Raw genomic sequence first — 20904 nt, 5'->3', positions numbered from 1 at the left:
CATTTTGTTGGAAAAGAACTTCAAGATAGTGAAGTTCAATCATTATCTAACTACCAAGTCTGGTGCTAAACCATGTCTGTCAGCACCACCTCTCTGTGGCTTTTAAACCCCTCCAGAGACTGTGAATTCAACCACCTCCTGGGGGAGCCTCTTCCAGTGCTTGAGAACCCTTCCAGTGAAGATTTTTCTTCTAATATCCAACCTCAGCCTCCCCAGGTGCAGCTTGAGGCTGTTTCTTCTTGTCCTATTGCTTGTTTTTAGGGAGAAGAAACAGACCCACACCTGGCTCTAACCTCCTTTCAGGGAGTTGTAGAAAGCCAGAAGGTCTCCCCTCACAACCCCAGTTCCCTCAGCTGTTCCTCAGACCTGTTCTCCAGGCACTTCAGGTTTTGCATTAAACCAAATTACCCTCAGTTACTGAGTCCCCTCCAGCTTCTCAAATCCTCCCAAGTGACAAAGCAACCTACAGTATCCATCTGGGTGGTTATTCAACCAGGCTTCCCCCAGGTTCCTGCTGGCTGAGGCTGAGGGCATCCTTCTTGCAAGACTTCCCCTCTGCTGGGACCACACTCACTGCCACAGGGCAGAAGCAGCACTGATGTGGCTCATGGTGAAGGGAAAACCCCCAGTAAAGGCCAGTGTGTGACTCTTCCTTACCCAATATCTGGACACCCAAGTGCCTGGAAAAAGCTGTGGTGCTTGGACCTTTCCAGCCTGTGGTCAAGTTTTGACATCTGCAGCTCAAACACCAGGTCAGCTTCGTGGCTGATGACTCAGTATTGCCACAGCAGAAGGTTGCAGCAGCAGACAACTTCCTCCAAGTACTGGACAGCTGAGATTGGCCAAGCTCCTGCTATGATTAAAAGCCTTAAAATAGTGGTTTGGTTTGATTTTTTTTGTTTTGTTTTGTTTAAGTCATGAAAGAAATGCATATTCCCCCCCAAGTGGGCAGCAGAGGGGCTTGACTGTCACTGCTGGTGCTGTGTGGGGTGGCTGGAGTGGTATCAAAGAGAGCAGCAGCACAAAGCCTGCCTTGGCACTTGCCACGTGGACTCTGTGGCAGTAATGGAGAGATGTTCCAGCGGGAGCAAGACACAGGGGACCTGCTCTGCCTGGAAGGGCTGCACATTCTGGGAACTTCACTGGTTCCTGCTGCTTCCTTTCTGCAAACAGTCCCCAAGTGACAGGCTGGCAGAAAGGGACTAGGGCAGCAAAAGAATTGGTGATTCTGCATATGTGGGCAGGATGGAAATGGAGGAAACACCCAAGGCAGCCTCTGATATCAGCTCTGCACCTCTGTGGTGACAGCACACACCTGCTCAGGAGGAGGTTGGGGGGACTGCAGGAAAGACTGTGGGATTTCAAAGGGCCAGGGAGAAACACAGATGGAGCAGAGCGACAGAAGTTACACGAAGCTTGGCAGAGTCCTCCCTGCTCTGAGGATGCTGAAATGATTCACTTCAGCAGCTGCTGCTGAGTGAGCACAGGGCAGAGGCGGTTAGCTGGGGTGAGGGTGGCACGGCTCCTCGGCAGCTGCCAGAAGGAGCACCCACAGCCGGAGGGGCAGAAAGGGCTGTGCCCCCCCTGCTTGGGCAGCTCAGGGTGAGCTGGGGCCCAGAGCTTGGCTGTCTCTGCTTCCTGACAGGGACGTTCCTGTAAGTGTAGCCTAGCAGGAGGCTGCTCGGTGGGGCTTGACTCAATGGTGAGGTGGGCTTCTCATTCAGCACCTCAGGAACCCATGGGGTATGTGCCCAAGCTTCAAGAAGGATCTGCTAGGAATGGGAGGGGAATGGATCACCCATGAAACCTGCAGCCACCTGAGCTCCAATGTCCACCAGTCTGTCTGTTGATGGGTTTCCATGAGCCCTCTTGGGGCTAGCCCAGCATCAGCCTGAAGACATCTCCCTCTGCAGCCCAGCGGGCTGTGGGTACAACAGTTTGGGGTGAGACATCTTGTAGACCTCACTGTTTCATACAGTTCCTCAGTGGGGCTAATTTTCCCTTTGGGAAGAACCTGTCCCTTAACACCCACCCAGTGACACTGGTTCTGCTCTTTTAAGAGACAAGGTCCCGGGTGAGGTGACATCTCTCTGGTTTGTGCCCTAGAGAAACCTCACAGAGCGCCACTAGCAGAGTAGACAGAGTCACCTCACAGCCAAGTGTCCATGTCCATCTATATGAGCAGTTGGAGTACCCCACACAGTCCTGTGTGCCCTCCAAGGGGCCACACTGCCATTCTACCACCCACTCCTTGCTCCATTCACCTTTTCACCAGAGCCCAGTTCCCTAAGGCCCCATGGAAAATTCCTGCCTTGATCTGCACCAGCCAACATGTCTGTTCTCGTTTGAGCTCTGAGAAATTTGCATTAGTTTCTCCTAGACTTTTTTCTTCCCCCTCTCTTTTTACATAAATGGGCATTTTGGGCTAACAATCATATTCTAAAGGCAGAAGCCTCCAGCTCTCCACAGCAGGTCCTACAGCAGGGCAGTCAGTGGTGTTTGGAAGGGAGTTTTGCAGCACAGAAGGGACACTGGTGTGTGCATTCCTCATCCTGAGCTCCTACACACATTTCCCAGCTGTGGGCACTGGTTCCCCTCAGCCTCTGAGGGGCAATGGCAAAACAGTACCATGTTGGCTCGAAGCAGGAAGCAGGTGGTGACACTTACTTCCATTTCAGCCCCACAACTAACACTTCCTTCTCCTGCACCACCCTTGTGCAAACATTATTTATAGCAGCGAGCAGCCTTTATAGCTTTGCCCCTTCCTGACCTGGAAGTAATTGGTTAATTGAGTTAGACAACAAACCTCAAGACACTCGCATGGTTTCCTTCCACCTTCTCCCAGGGAGCTGGAGAGTCAAACTCCTTTCATTCCAAGCTGTTTAGAAACATCAAACACCTCACAGAGAACAATGTTTACTTCCTCACCAGGAAACTGATCTCTGTTGAACCCTCTTCAGGGCCAATAGCTCCTGTAAAGCTGCTGCACCTTGCTGGAGCTGGCTTTGGGGTAGGTGGGGGCTCTTTGTGGAGGGTTTCTTGGGCTGTGCTGAGGATGGGAAGCAGTGGAAAGCTTTGCTGCTGGCTGGTGCAGAGGTGACTGGGCTCACCAGGAGATGGATTTTGGTCTTTTGCGGAAGTTTAATAATGTGATTGTTTTGTGGTTGCAGAGTTTATCTGGGTTTGTGGGCTTGAGAGCTGGGGGCTGAGGATGAGCTATGATCTTGTGTGTGCTTTGTTCCCCATCTGAGATCACTGAGGCTGTGCTGCTCTCTGGTGTAGGGCCCTGAGTGTTCCTTATTACCTGAAGGTGTCATTTCAGAGGCAATACTTCTATTCTGCAATCTGATGAAGTGGTGATGCTCACAAAAGTGCTCAAGTTGAGCACCAATGTTTGTGCTTAGGGGTGTGCAGAAGCCTGTACTGGACAGGGAGCGATGGGTACTCCACCAAATTCTGGTGGAGGCTGCAAAATGTTCACAAAATCCACCTGGCTGCTCCAACCTGAGCAGTCAGGCTGTTTCATGCATTCAAGGAGAGCTGTTCCTGGAGGTAGAGCATAGCTTAGGTGGTTTTCTTGCCTATCGTCAGTGTCCCCATGTGGCAGCAATGGTCTAGGAGGACAATGTTAGTGTAGGACATACCTTGGTTTTCTGGATGTTCTTGACACCTGTGGACAAGCCTCTGCCTCCCAGGCTCCCTCTTCCCTTGTGCCTCTCTTTGTATGTGACCTTGTGGTGTTTTTGAGTCCCTGATGATGTGTGATGATGCTCTTAGGTGAAGACTTGCATTCTTTTGCTGCATAAAGGAAGGAAGGAAACCCACCTTGGTGGGCTCCTTCTTTTAGAAGTGGTGGGACATCCTGCTACAGGTGTGAGTGAGCTTCCAAAGTAACTTTGTGGTCTCCATGTCTGAGCTCTGTAAACCTAAAAAACCCACCAAAACAGTAAAGCTTTTTATCATACAAAACATGGCTAGTCTCCTAGAACAGTTCCTCTGTGCTACTGGTAGTCTTAGTCCAAGCAGAATTAACACAGGCTGGAGAAGCTGCTAGTGCTGTTGGCTTGAATCTACAGTCTGTGTGGAGTCCCACTTGGAAAAACTTCTGCAAGGGCTGGAGGAGCCAAGTGAGAGATGGAGCAAGATGGGTGAACTGGAGTTGTCCACAGGAGACAGGGATGCAGCTGCAGCCAGTGGCCCTCTAGTGCTGAGGGAGGAGGAGCTGACAGGTTTGTCTGAGCACAGCCATGCCAAGAGTTTCCCTCTGCAGGTGCAGGGCTTGCATGAGAAGAGGGATTTTTCCAAGCAGCTCTCCCTGGCAGCTTTAGAATGTGCTCCAGCTTCACCAGAGCAAAGAAAAAATCCCAACTGGATCCTGCCTGTGCAATGAGGGAGCACCAAGAGCTGAGCACAGCCCCAGGAGCTCCTGGCTTCCACTCCTTGCTGCCATACCCCTGCAGCTTCATCACCAGAAGCCAAACACCTACTCCTCCTTGCAAGAAATCCATGGGGAGGAATGAACAGTGGTGTAAAATCCAAGGTCTGTAGGGAGCAGGGTGGGAATGCAGGCAGCACACTGCAATCACGGCGCTCCGCTCTGCAGCGATTGCAGTCCTGCTGCAGAAGCAGTTAAGAGGATTAGATCTTTTTGATCATATTTGCAGCTGCGCTGGCTGTAACCGAGAGCAGCAATCCCACTGCTTCGGCTTGGGAAGTGACTCTCAGCCTGCAAGGGAGCCCCCCCTCAGGACCCCACATCTGGGGCTGTGCTCCGCCCCGCTATATCGCGGAGCTCCCAGGAGCTGTGGTTCCCGCAGCTGAAGCAGGGACACTTGGCTCCATCTAAGATCCAGGCTCCCGTGGAAAACTTGCTGCGAGCTAGCCCGGATGCAGGGCTCTGAGCTACAATAACTGCTCCAAAATGTCAGCTCCCACGCAGAAAGCCAACATCTCCCAGGTGCCACAGCCTAAATGAAGAACACTTTAGAAGCCCTGCCAGGTTTAGACCCAGATGTGACTGGGGAGATCCCTTGCTGGACATCACTAAGAGGATTTATTTAACAGTTGTCCTAGCACTGCAGTGCTTGAGGAAGGAAAACTAATTCCACTGCAGAGTTGAGTTTCAGCATCTAGTTCTCACACATTTAGTACTGTCATAGCCTAAATAAAAACACCTGACTGTTCCCTCTTGAAGCTCAACCCTGTGGAGATGCTGGTGGTGTGTTGCCAGTTCTGTAGTAGGAAGCTCTCCTGCTTTTCCCAAAGGACACCTCCAAGGAGCCTTTGGCCCACACTGCAGGTGGGATGGCCTGAGGAGGACGCATGGAATCCATGAAGCCCTTTTTCCAGCCATAAATAGAACTATAGCCTTGTACCCAAGGAAGAAGACATTGCTTCTTGCCACATGTGTTTGCTGGGACTGCTTGGTCCTGCTCTGAGGCTGCCTGGAGTTTCTGAACAAAGTGGTGGGAATCCCTCCTCCACAGATAGTTTCAGGTGATGATTCTGGCTTGGACAAGCAGATTCCTCCTGCAGCCAAAATCCTGGATCTAAGCCCTGGGAGTAATGTGGCAGAGGAAGGGAAAAGCTCTGCATCTCACTTCCAATTTGCGTGATTATTTCAGCACAGAATCTTAGTGAACAAGGGAAAGAGTGCCAGAGGTAAGGAATTCAAGTCTTTCCCAATGTTGTCATGTGGCAGTCATCTGCCAAAAACATAAACCACAATCACAACCCTAAATTTGTCCTTTCAATGTACCTGTTCCATGGTAGTTTCCTTCTAATCCCCTGGGATTAATCCTGAAGTGCATTGAAACATCTGAGGTGAAGGGGCACAGTGGAAATTCCTTGTGGGCTGGCAATAATAACTGAAAGCTGCTCTGTGAAGCAAACCTGAGGCTGACTGGGTTTTTAATGGACATCTGTCTGTAGGGGGAAAAAATGCCATGGCAACTGGCTTTCTTGTTGGCACGCCTGTCTCAGCAAAGGGACGGGGAGAGGATGGGCATTGGTGGATCTGTGTGGTTGTGCTGGGGAAACATGGAGGTGCAGCTTGACAAGGCTGCGAGGCACAGGTTGTTTATGCTCTGTGAGCACCACATCTTGAGGGATTTAAGAGCTAAATCTTGGCATAACCATTGCTTTGTGTGCTGCTGCTGAGCAGGGGCGAGGCTGGGTTTCCCTTTCCCTTTGGTAAAAATGTGAAATCTTGAAAGCACAAAGTGCTTGGTTGAAGATTGCTGGGCAGTTTGCGCACAGCTGGTGTCTCCCAGTTTGCAGCTCTATCCTGAAACAATTGTACAGAGCTAGAACATCACTGTATAGGTCCTGGAGCTTTGTTTCTCAAGGAAGGAAATGTCCTTGTTCAGTGTCCAAGGTGAATGGAAACAGACAAGGTTCATTGAAATGTTGGTTCTAGGTGAAACAAGCTCTGGCACTTCTGTGTCTCTCCTGAGCACTGTGGACATTGGCATATTCCTTCTCCTGTGGGCTGTTTGCAGGAGAAGCAGCTGGCACACGTGGCTCAGCAGGCACATCTGTCATCCACACCCTGTGTGAACTGAGCTGGAGGGGATGCTGGTGGACTGAGACAAACCGGGAAGAAAGAGCTGTGAAAATGCAAGAGCAGATCACAAACCGTATCTGTAACTGTAGAGGAGCTGGCCTCTGCTTGGGACTGAGCTGTGAATCCAAGGGGCTGCAGGCAAAGACATTGCTCAGCCTGAAGAAAAGGAGGCTGAGGGGGGACCTTCCGGCTTTCTACAACTCCCTGAACGGAGGCTGAAGCCAAGTGGGGGTTTGTCTCTTCTCCCAAGGAACAAGCAATAGGACAAGAGGAAACAGCCTGAAGTTGTGCCATGGGAGGTTTAGGTTGGACATGAGGAACAATCTCTTTCCCTGAAGAGTTGTCAGCCCCTGGCCCAGGCTGTCCAGGGCAGCGACTGAAAACTTGCATAGACGGGTTGCTGAGGGACATGGTATAGTGGTGACCTGGCAGTGCTGGGTTAACACTGGACTTGAGGATCTTGAAGGTTTCTTCCAACTAAAACAAAACACTACACAGAGACTAGGGTGGGAAGGAAAGGCAGAGGTGGGCAGCAGCTGTCCCACCTGGTTGGAGTTTGGTTTTGCTCCTTGTTGTGCTCACTTCTCTTTCTGGTTTGGCCAGGAGCATGTTCATCAGTTAAAACTTACGGCAGCTTTGCTGACGAGGTAATATCTTATCTCTCTGGGAAGTGCTTCTTGTTAAGAGTACCTGATTTGTTTTCCTAATGTCTTTCTGAGTGTGTGGAGATCCCTGTGCCCATAGCACTGGTCACAAAATTTTAGCCTCCAAGAACAGGGTTTGGGATAATGGGAGGAAATAACAGAACTCTTCAGGGGAGAGAAAATGCAGGTGTAGCAATGCTCAATTCATTCAGCTTGTCTAGCAGCTGATTTCACTTAAAATAAAAGCCAAGAGCCTGCTGCTGGTTGTCCCTCCACAGGCAGGCGTGTTTCATCTTGTTGAATGCTCTTGAGGATCACCCAGAAGAGCTCAAGGAAAAGAGCACAACCACCTAACAGCAGGTTAGATCAAGGAAATGTTACATCACATAGCACTTCCTGGTAAGTGGTGATATTATCAGGCTCATTCATCTGCTGATGCAAATGCAGCCTGCACACCAAGTTCTGGACCTGAATGGAAGGAGCAGTCCTGAAAAAGAGCAGCTCCATCCTGAAAAGTGGGCAGGAAGGGCAGAACACCACGAGATTCTCCTGTAGGAATCCTTGCTTTTCCTCCTTGGCTTTCAATCCTGAATATTTCTACAGCTAGACCACTGCACCCACTGTTGGCTGTCCTTTGTCACAACCTCATCTACAACCCAACTTGCAGTCATAAGGGTGGGGAACAGCAAACAAGTGAGAAATGGATAGAGGAAAACCATAAAGGAATGACTACAGCCTAGTGGGAATGGTGGGCTAGCAAAGGAGAGCAGGCAGAAGTACAAGGTAGGATGTGATCCCATCACTCTGGGAATTTGGGTAGAGTGTTGCAGATGTCTGCTCACAACAGAAAGGTGAGGAGCAGCTGCTCACCAAAGAAGCTGGCCACCACTGGGAACCAACCTGCAGGCTCTCTGGTGGCCATGACTGCTAAAGCTGTTTCATTTAGTTTCTTCTATATTTACTTTTCATGTGTGTTGCCTTTTTTTATGGTGATTTTTTTCTTTTCTATTTTTTTTTTTAATGAAAATGCTTGACCAACAAAAATGGGAGGGCACAATGAAAGCCAAACAGAGCTTAACCAAACAAAGAAGACATTGAAGGAGAAAACAAGCCAAACTGCAACTGCACTTGAGTCATTGATGCACACATGAACATGAGTCGTATTCATACACTGCTCTCTGTGCATGCAATGTCTCCCCCCCCAAAAAAGTAGTTTTGTGTGTTCATACCCATGTAATGTCCCCCCCAAAAAGTAGTTTTGTGTTCATACCCATGTAATGTCACCCCAAAAAAGTAGGTTTGTGTGTTCATACCCATGTAATGTCCCCCCCAAAAAGTAGTTTTGTGTTCATACCCATGTAATGTCACCCCAAAAAAGTAGGTTTGTGTGTTCATACCCATGTAATGTCCCCCCAAAAAGTAGTTTTGTGTGTTCATACCCATGCCATGTACTCCCAAAAATGTAGGTTTGTGTGTTCATATCCATGTTATGTCACCCCAAAAAAGTAGGTTTGTGTGTTCATACCCATGCCATGTACCCCCAAAAAAGTAGGTTTGTGTGTTCATACCCATGCCATGTACCCCCAAAAAAGTAGGTTTGTGTGTTCATACCCATGCAATGTCACTCCAATAGGTAGTTTAGTGTGTTTATATCATATCTTGGAACCTATTTCAGTCCAGGGAACTTCTGTATTTTTGGTATCTTTGACTATCAAGGGCTTCATCTTCACCAGCAGGACCCCAAAGTGCTGCAGGCTCTTTAATAGTCCTTAACCTTTAGCCACAGCAATAGCGACTAATAGCTATGCTGTAAACACTCTTAGCTGAAAAAGCAGTGAAGTAATTGCCTTTAAAATAAACCCCCAACTATTAAGTGACCTGGATAAGTTATAATCAGTCCCTTATATCAGACTTCCCTATGCTTTTTCTTGGCAACTTTCTTTCAAATCCAAGGCATGCTGATGAAGCACACTGAGTAAGTCAGTGTGGTCTTAAAAAGGTCTTTGCTGGCTGAATGCTTATTTTTGTTAGTTTCAAGGTATATTTTGCCTCTTCAAGCTCCTTTCCTGCTGTCTTTCCCTTATTGTGGCAGCACTGGGAGGTTCTTCACTTGAGGTCCAATAGGACCAACCAGAAGATATAGAAGACCTTAAAAACAGTACCTAAAGAGTTTGGTTAATAAAATTCAGTGGGTTTCACATATCTCTAGATACGTGTGTGTATGTATATATCTCAAAAGGTCTTAGCTGCTCTTAGGTAATGTTGGTTGTCTCATCACAAGCAGCAAAGCAGACTTCTGCTTTTAGAATAAATGTGCCTAAAACTGGTGGCCAGCAGTAGCACAACTTGTCTTCAGTTTTGCAGGTGCCAGTGTCCCCTATGAAACCTCCTGGCCTGTGGAAATCTTCCATATCCTTCTCTCTTTGTTCCATTGCTGTGAAATACCAAAGTGGCCTGTGAGTGATCACAAAAAAAAAAAAAAAAGGTGTACTTTTCTTAGAAGTGCTGCTTGTTTAGGGCAAGAATTTTCACTGGGAAAAAATCTTTGTGCTCAGTCCTTTTTGGCCAGTATGTTATCTAGCTAATAATGTGTTAATCACAAGGGGTTTGGGGCCTGTAAGGTAAACCAAGCAGTTTAACAGTCAAAAGGGGAGGGGGGGAGGGGAAGGAGGAAATTGCTAATTTAAGAAAGCTGTTAAATATTTGTTATCTTCTTTACCATTGTGCATTGCCACCCACAACTCTTCCAAGCACATGGGAAAGCTGTTGCTTTACAAGCAAGGTGTATAAATATGCCTGCTTAAGAGCATGGCTCCCTTTTATTACATTTGAATCCTGTGGGATTTCTGGAGCATTTCTATGAATAGATTAAACCGTGAGCGTTTTGAGTAACCATGGCTATAAATCAATTTAGCTCTTGGTTTTCAAGTTACATCTGCTCTTACTAATCCTGTATGTACATAGATTTCAAGCAGGACAAACGAGGCTTTATTTTTTAACGTGTTGGTATGAGTTGGTGAAACCACTGCTCTGTGTAAAACAGGTGCTACAGATGTGCCTCTTGGATCTCTGCAGGTAATCTGGTGGTGGTGGATAGGTAACAATATGGAGTAATGTAAGAACCTTGAGCTCAAATATTGTCAGTTCAATGCAGATTTTCAGCTGCAGTAGTTTGGGGGGGGGGGGGGGTGTGGAACAAACACCACAAAGCTTTAATACTGAGGGTTGTCAGCACGGAACGTGGCAATTCCTTGGGCCCCATCTTGCTTTCCTGTCTGGCTTCACGGTGGAGGGCGATGTGATGCCAGTGTTCACTGGTGGTAGTTCGGTGTCTCAGTGGTTAAAGGGATGTCTGTGGTTAAAGGCAGGAGACGTCTGCAGCTTGGCTGGCAAGCACAGCGGGGCCGAGGTTTTCCATTTCGCCTTTCACAGCTAGTCGGCGGCTCGGCCATTTTTCTCAGTTTTAGTGTCTCTCCATGTTGGGTTTCTTTTGAACGATGCACTGCCGGGGCCTGCCCGCCGCCCTCCCTCCCGCTCCTACTTGCCGGCGGAGAAGGGGGGCGAGCGGGGCCTCGGCGGGGCCGGACGGACAGCAGCAGGTCCGGGTGAGGCCCGGGCCCGCCCCACCGATGCCGAGGCCTGTGCAGACAGAAGGCCGCAAGGCAGGGCCCTACGCCACGGGGCTAAGGAGAACGCTCCCGTGAGGGGTCGGGGCCTGCGGACCATCCTCCCTCCCCTTCTCCCTGCCCGCCGCAGCGTCCGCACCGGGGGCGTGAGCCCGGCTGGCACCGGCTGGGGCTTGCCCTTTGCGGGGGGATGGAAGGCGAGGGCGGGCCGCGAGGGATGGGAGGGGAAGACTGCACCCGTGGGGGCCTCACAGCCCCACCGGGGCCGGGCCGGGGCTGCGGCGGGAGCTACCGCCGTCCCGCGCCGCCGCCTCACGTGTCCCCCTCCCCTCCCCGCCTCCCGCCTCCGCCCCTTCACCCGCCGTCGCACAGCCGCGGAGCCTTCCGACTTCCCGTAAAGAGTCCGCGCCTGCTGCCCGCTCCGGAACCGCCGCCTCGCCGCTCCCCGTCCTGCCATCACCCCGTTGCTACCGCCGAGGTGTCCGAGAAGCGAGAGGGGTGACCGCCGTATCCCTCCGCTCCTCCCTTCTCCGCACCCGCCGGTTCGGTCCGGCCTTCTCCCCCCCCACCCCCCCTTTCCGCGGATCCTTCCGCGCCGCGCTCCGCTCCCTCCGCCCCGCTCGCACTGTTTGGGAGCAACCGGCCGAGCCAGCGGCGCCCCGGCCCCGCCAGCGCAGCGAGGCCTCTCGCGGACCGGCCCTCGCCCAGCCCCGGCGCGCACCCCCGGCCCTCTCCCTATTCGTCATGTCCCTCAAGCAAACGGCGGCGGCGGCTCAGGCCGCCGGCAACAACCGCAAGCCCCCCGGCAGCAGCAGCGGCGGCGGTGGCCCTGGCCTCCCGTCAGCCGCAGGCGGCGGGAGGCAGAACATGGGCAGGTGGGTGCGCGGTAGCGGCGGCAGGCCCAACCTTAGCCCCGGCCCTGCCGCGAAGAGCCCGGCGCGGGTGCCGCTCCCCCTCCCCCCGCAGCTCCCCCTCCTCCCCGCACCGGGCTCCATGGGCGGCGGCGGCGGCAGCGGGCCGGGAGGGGGAGCGGGGCCTGCTGCATGGCGGGGGACATGGCCCGGCCTGGCGCGGGGGGCTCCGCCCGGCGGGGCGGGAGCCGGCATGGCGGGCGGGCGGGGCGGGCGCAGGCCCGCCGAGGGGGCCCCGCCGGTTCCGCAGTGCCGTCGGGGCGAGGCCGCCAGGCCGGGCCGCGGCCGGTGCCCTTCAGGCGGCTAGGGACAGTGGAGGGCAAGGCGGGACCTCCCTTTTTTTTTTTTTTTTTTCGCGGCGGGGCGGTGGGACTAAAACCCCCGCGGCCTGGCGGGGCCTGCGGCGGGGGCGCCGCTTCCCCCGGGCCAACGTGACCCGCCTGCTGAGGAGGAGGAGGAGGAGGAGGCGGCGATGGCGGGGAGGGGAGGCGAGGCGGGGGGCGGCGGGGGCGAGGCGCCGTAGCCGGCGGCCGCACGTGCGCGGGGGGACGGCGGCGGGAAGGTGCCGGCCGCGATGGCGGCGGCCTCGGGGCCGGGGGGCGGCGGGGTGGTCCCAGGCGGGCGGGGGGTGGGTGGAAGGGTGAGCAGCGGTTCCTGCCTTGTGGCAGCCGATGGAGGCCTGTGGAGGAGCCACTCCTACCTCACACGGGTTTATTTTATTTCATCTTAACATATATATATAAAATTATTTATTTAAATCGTAATAAAATTCTCGCGGGAAGGCAGGCCGCAGGAGCGCTCCCTGGCCTCGCCGCCGGTGGATGGGGGTTCCAAGCACGGCTTCGCATTTTCCCATATTTAGGGGGTGAGGAATCGGGACTTTTTTTTTTTTTTTTCCTAGCAGTCTCAGATTCCCTTCCCCACATCTCCCCCTCTCACGCTGCGGAGGCCCTGCTGTCTCATACAGCCTCTGGAAGATTGATCCTGCTCTTGCTCAGAGAGCATTTGCTGTAAAAATTAACACATTCTTGAAGGAGAGAAAGGGGGATAAAATAAACTTTGTAGTGTTTTGAATTTTTCCAATGCCCTGGGGGTCATAACAAACAATCAGAGCAGGACGGTAACAGTTTTGAAGGTCATAGTCACTCAGAGCAGTTTCATTTCAAGTTTTATTCATCTTGCTCTTTCACTTGACTTTCATTCTTACTCAGTTTTGCATATTGGCAATAAAAGAAAATTTACAGTGGTCCCATTGTTGGCCATCACTGGAAAGAAGGTTTTACTGTGTTACCAGTCTGTGGAACTGGAAGTAGAAATGCTTTGGTAGGGTTGCAAAGAACAAAATAAATAATAACAATAATACCTCAGCACTTCACTGCAATGATTTAAGGGTTTTTACATATGGCTGTTTACACTGAACATGATGTTTACTGTGCTTTGCTAAACAGTTATTCCTGCCAACACACAGTGGCACTGTAGAGGTTAACGTGAAGGGCAACAAAACCTACAGCTTTATTTTTTTTTTTAATTCACTGTGATGGTGGCACTTGCCTCTGTAGATTAGGGGGCATGCAAGCCTCAATTCCCATCCCAAATATTAAGATTCAAGCCACTGAATTTCTTTTACCAGTGTTGCCTTTTTAGTTTTGCTGGATACATTCCACTTCAGAACTCCTCAGGGAGTTGTAGTGGGGCCACTAAACAACTGACATGTTCCTTCAAAGTTGTTCACACTTTTTTTTATTAATCAATTTTTCAAGTTAATTCTGAACAGAGTATAAAATCATATTTCCCAGGGCTGGTGGAGCCTTGTGGAACGCCTTCAGAGAACTTGTCCTAAAGAAAACTCCTGTCTTTAGGGGACTGCAAATTCAAGATGGTTCATTCTGTAAATTTAAAACTAAGTGGCTTTTCTGCTGGAAAAATCAAATGCCTTTTTTTTTTTTTAATCTTGTCTGCATCATGATTTCAATACTATTTAATAGGAACTTAAACATTTGAAGGATTATATTTAATAGAAACTTAAACATCTCCAGTTTATGCCAAGCTTTCTTCCTAGCAGCTCATTTCCTTGCAGCACTGCCCTTCTCTTTCTTATCTTGTAATGGAAAAGAATGTTACTGTCCATGGCTAAGTTGCTTTTAAATGCTTAGGTTTGGGTAGAAAGCTCATTGAGAGTTAACTGTCCTGGACCTAATTTTCTCTGTGTTTATTACTGTAAGACTTAATTGGGCTAAGGACTTAGTCCTTCTGCCTCTGACAGTGGGTAGAGGGTCAGCTTTGCTCTATATGTTTATTTCCATGGTTTCATAATGATTGGTATATGTATTTTATATCAGAGAAGGTAGAATTTTGTGTGAACAAATAGGTCATTACAGTATTCTATAATATTGTTTGTTTCTGTTGCATAAGGGGGAAAAAACATAAATCAAAGTATCTTAAAGGTATTCTAGAAAAACCATGAAGTATTAATAGTTTTTGTTGGTTGGTATTCTTTTTGTTTTTTTTTTTTTTTAATAAAGGCAATAAGTGCCTCTGTTTAATATCAATTGCATGTGCAATATGGCAGATGGGAAATGGGACTGGAGGGGGGATGCCAAGAGCAGGTTGAATTGTAATGGGAGAAAATCTAGATCTCACACACAAAGCTGCTCTTCTGGGTTAGTCAAAACATTATCTAATACCCATTTTTGGTGTTTTGGTTCAGTTTTGCCCTTACACAAGCCCAGGAAGGCTGGCTTCACTGTGATTGAAAGTTGCATCTGCCCCAGCATGCCTTCAGCACTGCATCCTTTTTGTTACCCATTTTCACCCCTTGTTATTTTGTCTGAAGGCTAAACACCTCAGACTCATTTTTTGTGTGGTTAGTTCTCTGGTTACATTTGTGGCATAAGGTCTTTCTCCTATTTATTTGGCAACTTTCTTGCCTAGCTAGGCTTGGGAGTTCTTTAAGAATACTCTTAAGTTACTGGCTTTTCTAAATGGCTTTGCCCATTGAAAAGGTGAAACTGGAATGAACCCATCTTGTGTAACTTGATTTTGAGACAATGCTTCTTGCATGGTCTTTCTTTCCTTTTTCCTTGACATCTTTTGTTATTAGCCTATCTAAAAGCTTAATTGAAGGGCATATAAGAGGTGTCCACTGTGTTCATACAAAAGTAATGGGGAATGTTGAGTGCTGAGGCTGTTGAGGTGACTGTTCTGGAGGTTTATTGATGTTCATTCATAGTTTTTCTGGTTGCTTCTCACGTCTTTGTGTGCATTGGTTTTAATGCAGCTCTGCCAAACTGCAGGGCACAATGAATGGATGACCTGCAGGTTGCTTTCCTTATCACTGTTAGGGCACTTCGGTGTAATATTGTGTACCTGGTTTTGAGCAAGTTTTCATTTAAAAACTGATTCATGATAATGTACATGGAGAAGGTTCTTAAGTCACTGAGTCCATCAACAGGTTACAGATGTGCACTGGGTCAAACTTGAGTCAGGTTCCTTATATATTCAGACACTGCAGAAGGTTTCATCTTTTAAGAAGATAGGAGTTAATATTATTAATGTGAATATGGGGGGAAACTACATAAAACAACACTGCAGGACTTCTGTAATCTCAGTTTGTAAGCTTTGACTCATGTCTGCTATAGACAAATGCTTCATTTAAATAAAAAATTGTACTTCTGATTCCTCCTTTAGCAGAAAGTTTTACCAGCTCTCTGCATTTGTACTGCGAGTTGTTCAGAGTATCCTGCAGATCTATTTTCAAAGCTGTAGTAATGTCAGCCAGTGCTCCAGAAACATCCATTCACTCTAAATTCAACAGTCTTTGTAGTTGCACTTCTGCTCCAGACATGAAATGCAGTATGGTTGTGTTTGTTGCTTGGTCTCAAAGTGAAGGTGCTGCTGGAGAGAAAACCCAAGGCTTTCTTTGACATCCTGGAAAGACTTGTGGTTCTTGCATTAATTTTCACATAACTGGAAAAATATAAATGCATGACCTTGTCTTGCTTATACAAATGCTCTACTTGGTATTTAAACATTAGGGTGGGAGATGAGGAATGCTGAGTGGTTGTGGTGCAGTACTTGGGATCAAGCCCTTATGGAGACTTTGACTCTTGAGGTGTAACCACTGACCTGAGGTGAGCTGGCAACTAAGTTTAATTGCCTGGTTGTTACTTTGTCTGGTGCAGCATTTTCCTGACTTTTTGTGACTTTGCTACCTCAAAAGCAAAGGGTTTACAAGTTGGATTTGCCAAGTTGCTGTGCCTTCTCCCATGCTTACCTTTAACCACATTTCTGCAACACAAAATGTGTAAGTATTCTCCATACTTACTGTAATCAAGATGTGGTTTAAGTAACTGCTACTGACCCTTCTATTTTCCTCCACCTCTTTTTGTTAGTGTTACTCCAGTGTGTTAAATTATGGTAAACTTCTGCAAAGACCACCACCTTTCTGCTTTTGTTTTCTGCTTTTTTTTTTAAATTTAATTATTTTGTTTATTTAATACGATTCATCAAAGATGTCTCAAAAGGTAGTTTGAACTTGAGTCTTCAATTCTTGGAATATAAACCTCAAGCTGATGGCCTCAGGTTTAGCAGAAGACACAGTTTTGATTGAGTTGTGTAGCATTGGCAGAGTTGGTGATGTCTCTTTTTCATCTTGGTGAATGTTTTTTTATTTTTTATAATGGTTTGTGTTAAGCAGTTGTAACTGGAAAAGAAGAAGTCAGGACTGTAAAGAGACCTGAATAGCTTACAGAATTTCTGCAACTGCCTTAATTCTTGGTTTGGTACCAAAGTTAGAACCTCTTGCCAGTGTGGATGTGTGCAATCAAATTGTTTCTTAAAGAAATGTGGGTAAGTGCAGTAATTTTGGAAATGTGGCAAGAGATGGAGAATCTAGAACAGTCTAGATGGGTTGCTGATTGAAGGGAATATTCCAGACTTTCTGACCAGTTTAACAACCCAATTAGTTATGTTCTCTGAGTACTTGTTACTAAAATCACAGGATCATTTTGGTTGGAAGAGACCTTTAAGATCACCAAGTCCAATCATTAGCATAACACTGCCAGGTCACCACTTTTGATTTGTAACAGAAGGAAAAGTCAGAACTGGAGTGTACCTCTATTTTATTGGAGTGTTTCACATCTGATGTGATGATTTTCAGAAAGAAGAGAATCATTCATCTGAATATTATATTCCAGGCTGAGGAAGGGCTCACTTCAGCCTTGTGCTGTAGGTGGCCATTTGCTAAGTGGCAGGCTTGGGAAATGGTGAGACTCACTTGTCTCCAGAGCAAGCCTGAAGTTATGAAGCTGAATTCTAGAAAGTTATGGTTGATAGGTAATTAACAAAGGTTATTTGCATTAGGGTTTATTTGTGAGATTAGTACACTGCAAGTATTTGGAAAATGTCAGCAAGACACCCAAAATCTGCAATTATTGCCAGTCAGCAAAATGTCATCAGTGTGCCTGATGCTGTGACACTGTTTCTGTTTCAGAAGCTTTTCTTAAACAAGTCAGGTGATATTTTAGTGGGTTTCCATTTTTTCCTCATTAAGGCCTTTCATGAAGATGAACTTGCTTGTTTCTGCAGAATTTATTTCTGTTCATTAGGAGAAGTTCATTTGATTTCTTGACTAACCCTTGAGCCCTATTTATAAGGGCATGTTTTGAGAGCAAGGTCATATTCAAACACAGCTTAGTGTTTTCAAAAGCAATTAAATGGAGTTGACATTCATCTGGGTTTAGATTTCAGTGTTGTTTGGATATTTGGAAACACAGACATGACTTTTTTGGTCTCTTTAAGTAAGTGGTTGTTCATTTCTAAGGTGCATCTATTTTAAAAGTGGAATTTTTAAGTAGAAGACTTCATTGCCCTCACATTAATGTGCATTCCTGAAATCATAATACAAATGTGAATCACTGCGAGAGTATTTGAAATTAGCACTTGGTGCAAGGAATTGACTCTGAAATAAGACACAGCACTAAAGAATTGTAGCTCTTGGACTTGCAAGCTGAAGGGGTGTTGATGGGACTCAAATGTCTGAGGTGAAAGGCAGACACTGCTGTTACGTCTTGTTTTGTGAGATATTAAGAACATGCAGATTAATTTAAAATATTTTTAAGTGTCCCGAATGCCAGATATGCATTAAAAGTAGTCTGTTTGTGAGGGCTGACATTAGTTTGACTCTCCAGGTTGTGGTAGTAATAAGCAAGCTGTGAGTATGCCTCTTGCAGTCAGGGCTCCTCTAACTTGCAGCGTGTGTCAGTTATTTGGGTTACCCTTACTGAGGTGGACAGCAGAGGTGTGTTGAGCCTCTGATCTTACAGAAGGGGCCTTGTGCCATGTAGGGATTGGGCCTCAAAGGGAGTTTTTGGTTTTGTGTGCCAATGAGATTTGGAATTTGCTTTAGTTACAGGATTCTGCTTAAGAAATAATTTATTTTTAATGTATTTTGTAATGACACTGGCTTAGTATTTTCTTTGGTTTATGCTTTATTGTAGGTAAACCTCTTGCCTACTAACCAAATGCTAGTTGCTTGTAGGCCAGTAATTTGGTGGATAAACGCCGTAGGCCCTGTAGCTGTCAAGTTCTGCTCTGGGGCAGTGCTGGTTTTCTCTGATCCCATTCTCAACACTAAATTAAGATGGGTTTTGAATTCTTACTTGTTAAGAAGTGAACCGGTTTTGGCAGTTTTTAATCATATCTCATGTATATGTTTAATTTCAGAGGTCGCAGCAGTGGCAAAGGACCACCTCAGCCTACAGTAAGTATTTTTTCCCCCCCTCATTGTTCCACTATTAGATAGGAGGAAAACAACTTCTGTACAGCAAACCCAAGTATCAGTATAAGAATAGTAGATACTGGAATATTCTCTCCATTTTTTCCTTTGGATACCATGATGAATACTTTAGGCTGAGATATGCTTCTCTAAAGATGGAGCATCTTGCATCATTTAAGCCACCTAGGAGGGTGAAGGAGGGAGGCTCACGTAAACTTTTAACTACACTGATATAAATATTCTGCATTTTCTTGGAATTATAGTTGTAGATACAGACAACATTTAACTTAAGGCAACATTTTTGAATTAATTCCTTTCCAAAGACTCCAACATTGGCTTCTCCTTCAAACATGACAGTAAGACAGCATTTAGTTAAATAAAAATAACATTTTTGTTTAGCTTTACTATAAACCAGATAACCCAGTGTTATCAGCAATCAATGCATAGCTTTAGTTGCTGTTGGAACTGTATATTGTTGAAGTATAGGTGTGGCTTTACTTGTAGAACATAATTTTATCAAAGATAAAGATGTGGATTTCAGTTTAAAGAGTGGATCTTTGAACTGCACTAATCAAATATTTGCTAATTTGTTACTGGCCTGTTTTTCAAGGATGACTAATTTTGAGGAAGGAAGGTTTGAAAGGACTACGGTTTACTTACATAAATGTTTATTGAAGATATCAAGACACTTCAGTAAAAACAAAGAATCTTTGAGGAAAAGTGGTGAAAAAAGTCATATGCAAACACTGAACATCATGAAAGAGTTCGTCTTTATGTCATCCATACTGAGTGTTAAGCATAAGAGCTCATCCTGAAACGTGTCTTTTCAGACCGGGAAGGTGGCTAACATGCAGGAGGAAGTGGATGAAGTAGCTGACACTTTAAAAGATAACTTGCCAGTTAGAAAGCTCAAAATGTGGTGGGGTCCTTGTGTGTTTCAGCATCTCATTTCACATTGTGAAGCTCACAAGGAGAGATAGCAGATGTCGTGAAAACAGACATTCTTGTCACTTCATGGAGGCTCATCCAGCAACCTGGGTGATCTTTGGTCAGCTATCCCAGTGTAGGGTCTCAAATCCTGACCCTGCAGTGAATTACTCTGGTTTTGTGCTGGGTTTTGTAACTCTTTCATGCTCCATAATTTGATGAATTTAGCTTCTGTTGATGCATGTAATTAGGTCTGATAGGTGAAAAGATGTTATTTAGCAGACCCTGAAAGTACCTTTGTACTTCCACAGCAGTAGAAGCACCTTATTTTGTTGATGGCTGTTAAACCAGAGAGGAGTGGTAGGAGGACTTCTTCAGTTGGGAGTCTGCATATGAGCAGGAGAATTTCCTTACTGAGTGACATTAGGGGCACTCTGTAGCGTTCATCTTGTTTGGAAGGATGCTCAAACCTTTCATGATCAGAAAAAGGGACAAGGGTGCTCTGGAAATCTCATGTGACTTAAGTTCTACGTATATCATCTAAGGTTTTGGACCAATGCATATAGGAACTGCTGTGTACTGGTGAAGGCCTGTGTTATTTTGGGCACATTGGCTTTTTGAATTGTTAGTATTTCTCCTGTATTGTTGACAACATGTTTTTTAATTTTTCAGATTTCTTTTGATGGCATCTATGCAAACATGAGAATGGTTCACATCCTTACATCAGTTGTTGTAAGTCTTCATATTTGGAAGGGGTGATAAACGCTTTCTATAGTGACATAGAATTGTTAACCACTCCATTAATTGCAATAGAATGGACTGAATATTCAGCTTCAACAGTAGGAATGTTTTGCCAAGGTGGAACTTTAAAGAATCACTGTAAGATTCTATATTTTTATCTTGGAAAGGGTAAGATTTTCAGGGATAAAGCATATTTCTTAAATGCACCGATTCTACTTTGAATTTTCTGTCTTTAGAGAGGTTTTGGATAAATAAAATGAGGCTGTGTACAGGGAATGAAAGCCTTTTTCCCTAGACTTTAGGGCAAGTCCTGACATCTCAAAATTAAGATGGACTGTCCTGCATGTACTAGAGTCCAGGATAAGCTTTCAGCTTTATTTGTACCCACACATGTACAGATTCTGGTTTTGCCCAAAAACTTGGTGGTGTGCAGAACTGATCAAGTCTTGAGAGTACCAAATACCTTTCTGCGAGTATCTTTAAATCCCCTCAGATTATGTTGGTATCCACCCAGCTGTTGGCATCTGCAGCACACCATGGTGTATTTATTAAAGCACAAATGTTGAATGAGTAGATTTTGAGTAAAAAATGAGTTGTATTTTTATATATAGTGTTTATATGAAAAATCTACCTAAGAAAATCACTCAAATGTCATTTGTCAGGCTGGTAGAAAGCTACATTTTCTTTTTCTTTCTTTCTTTTTTTTTTTTTTTTT

At 46.6% G+C, this 20904-nt stretch overlaps 1 protein-coding gene across 1 annotated transcript in view; it reads left to right on the top strand.

Moving 5' to 3' along the window:
- Nucleotides 1–11679: 11679 nt before the first annotated feature.
- The window catches only part of ATXN2 (ataxin 2), a 53525-nt gene continuing 44300 nt past the window's right edge, over nt 11680–20904 (top strand). Inside the window, exons 1-3 of the mRNA XM_054392944.1 lie at nt 11680–11710; nt 18470–18506; nt 20121–20180. Of these exons, the coding sequence (XP_054248919.1) occupies nt 11703–11710; nt 18470–18506; nt 20121–20180 (105 nt within the window). The 5' untranslated portion in view covers nt 11680–11702. The remainder of the gene's footprint in view (nt 11711–18469; nt 18507–20120; nt 20181–20904) is intronic.

The sequence above is a fragment of the Indicator indicator genome, chromosome 26, assembly GCF_027791375.1.
Source record: "Indicator indicator isolate 239-I01 chromosome 26, UM_Iind_1.1, whole genome shotgun sequence".
In the NCBI taxonomy this organism is placed as follows: domain Eukaryota; kingdom Metazoa; phylum Chordata; class Aves; order Piciformes; family Indicatoridae; genus Indicator; species Indicator indicator.
This window is presented reverse-complemented; position numbering and strand designations above follow the sequence as displayed.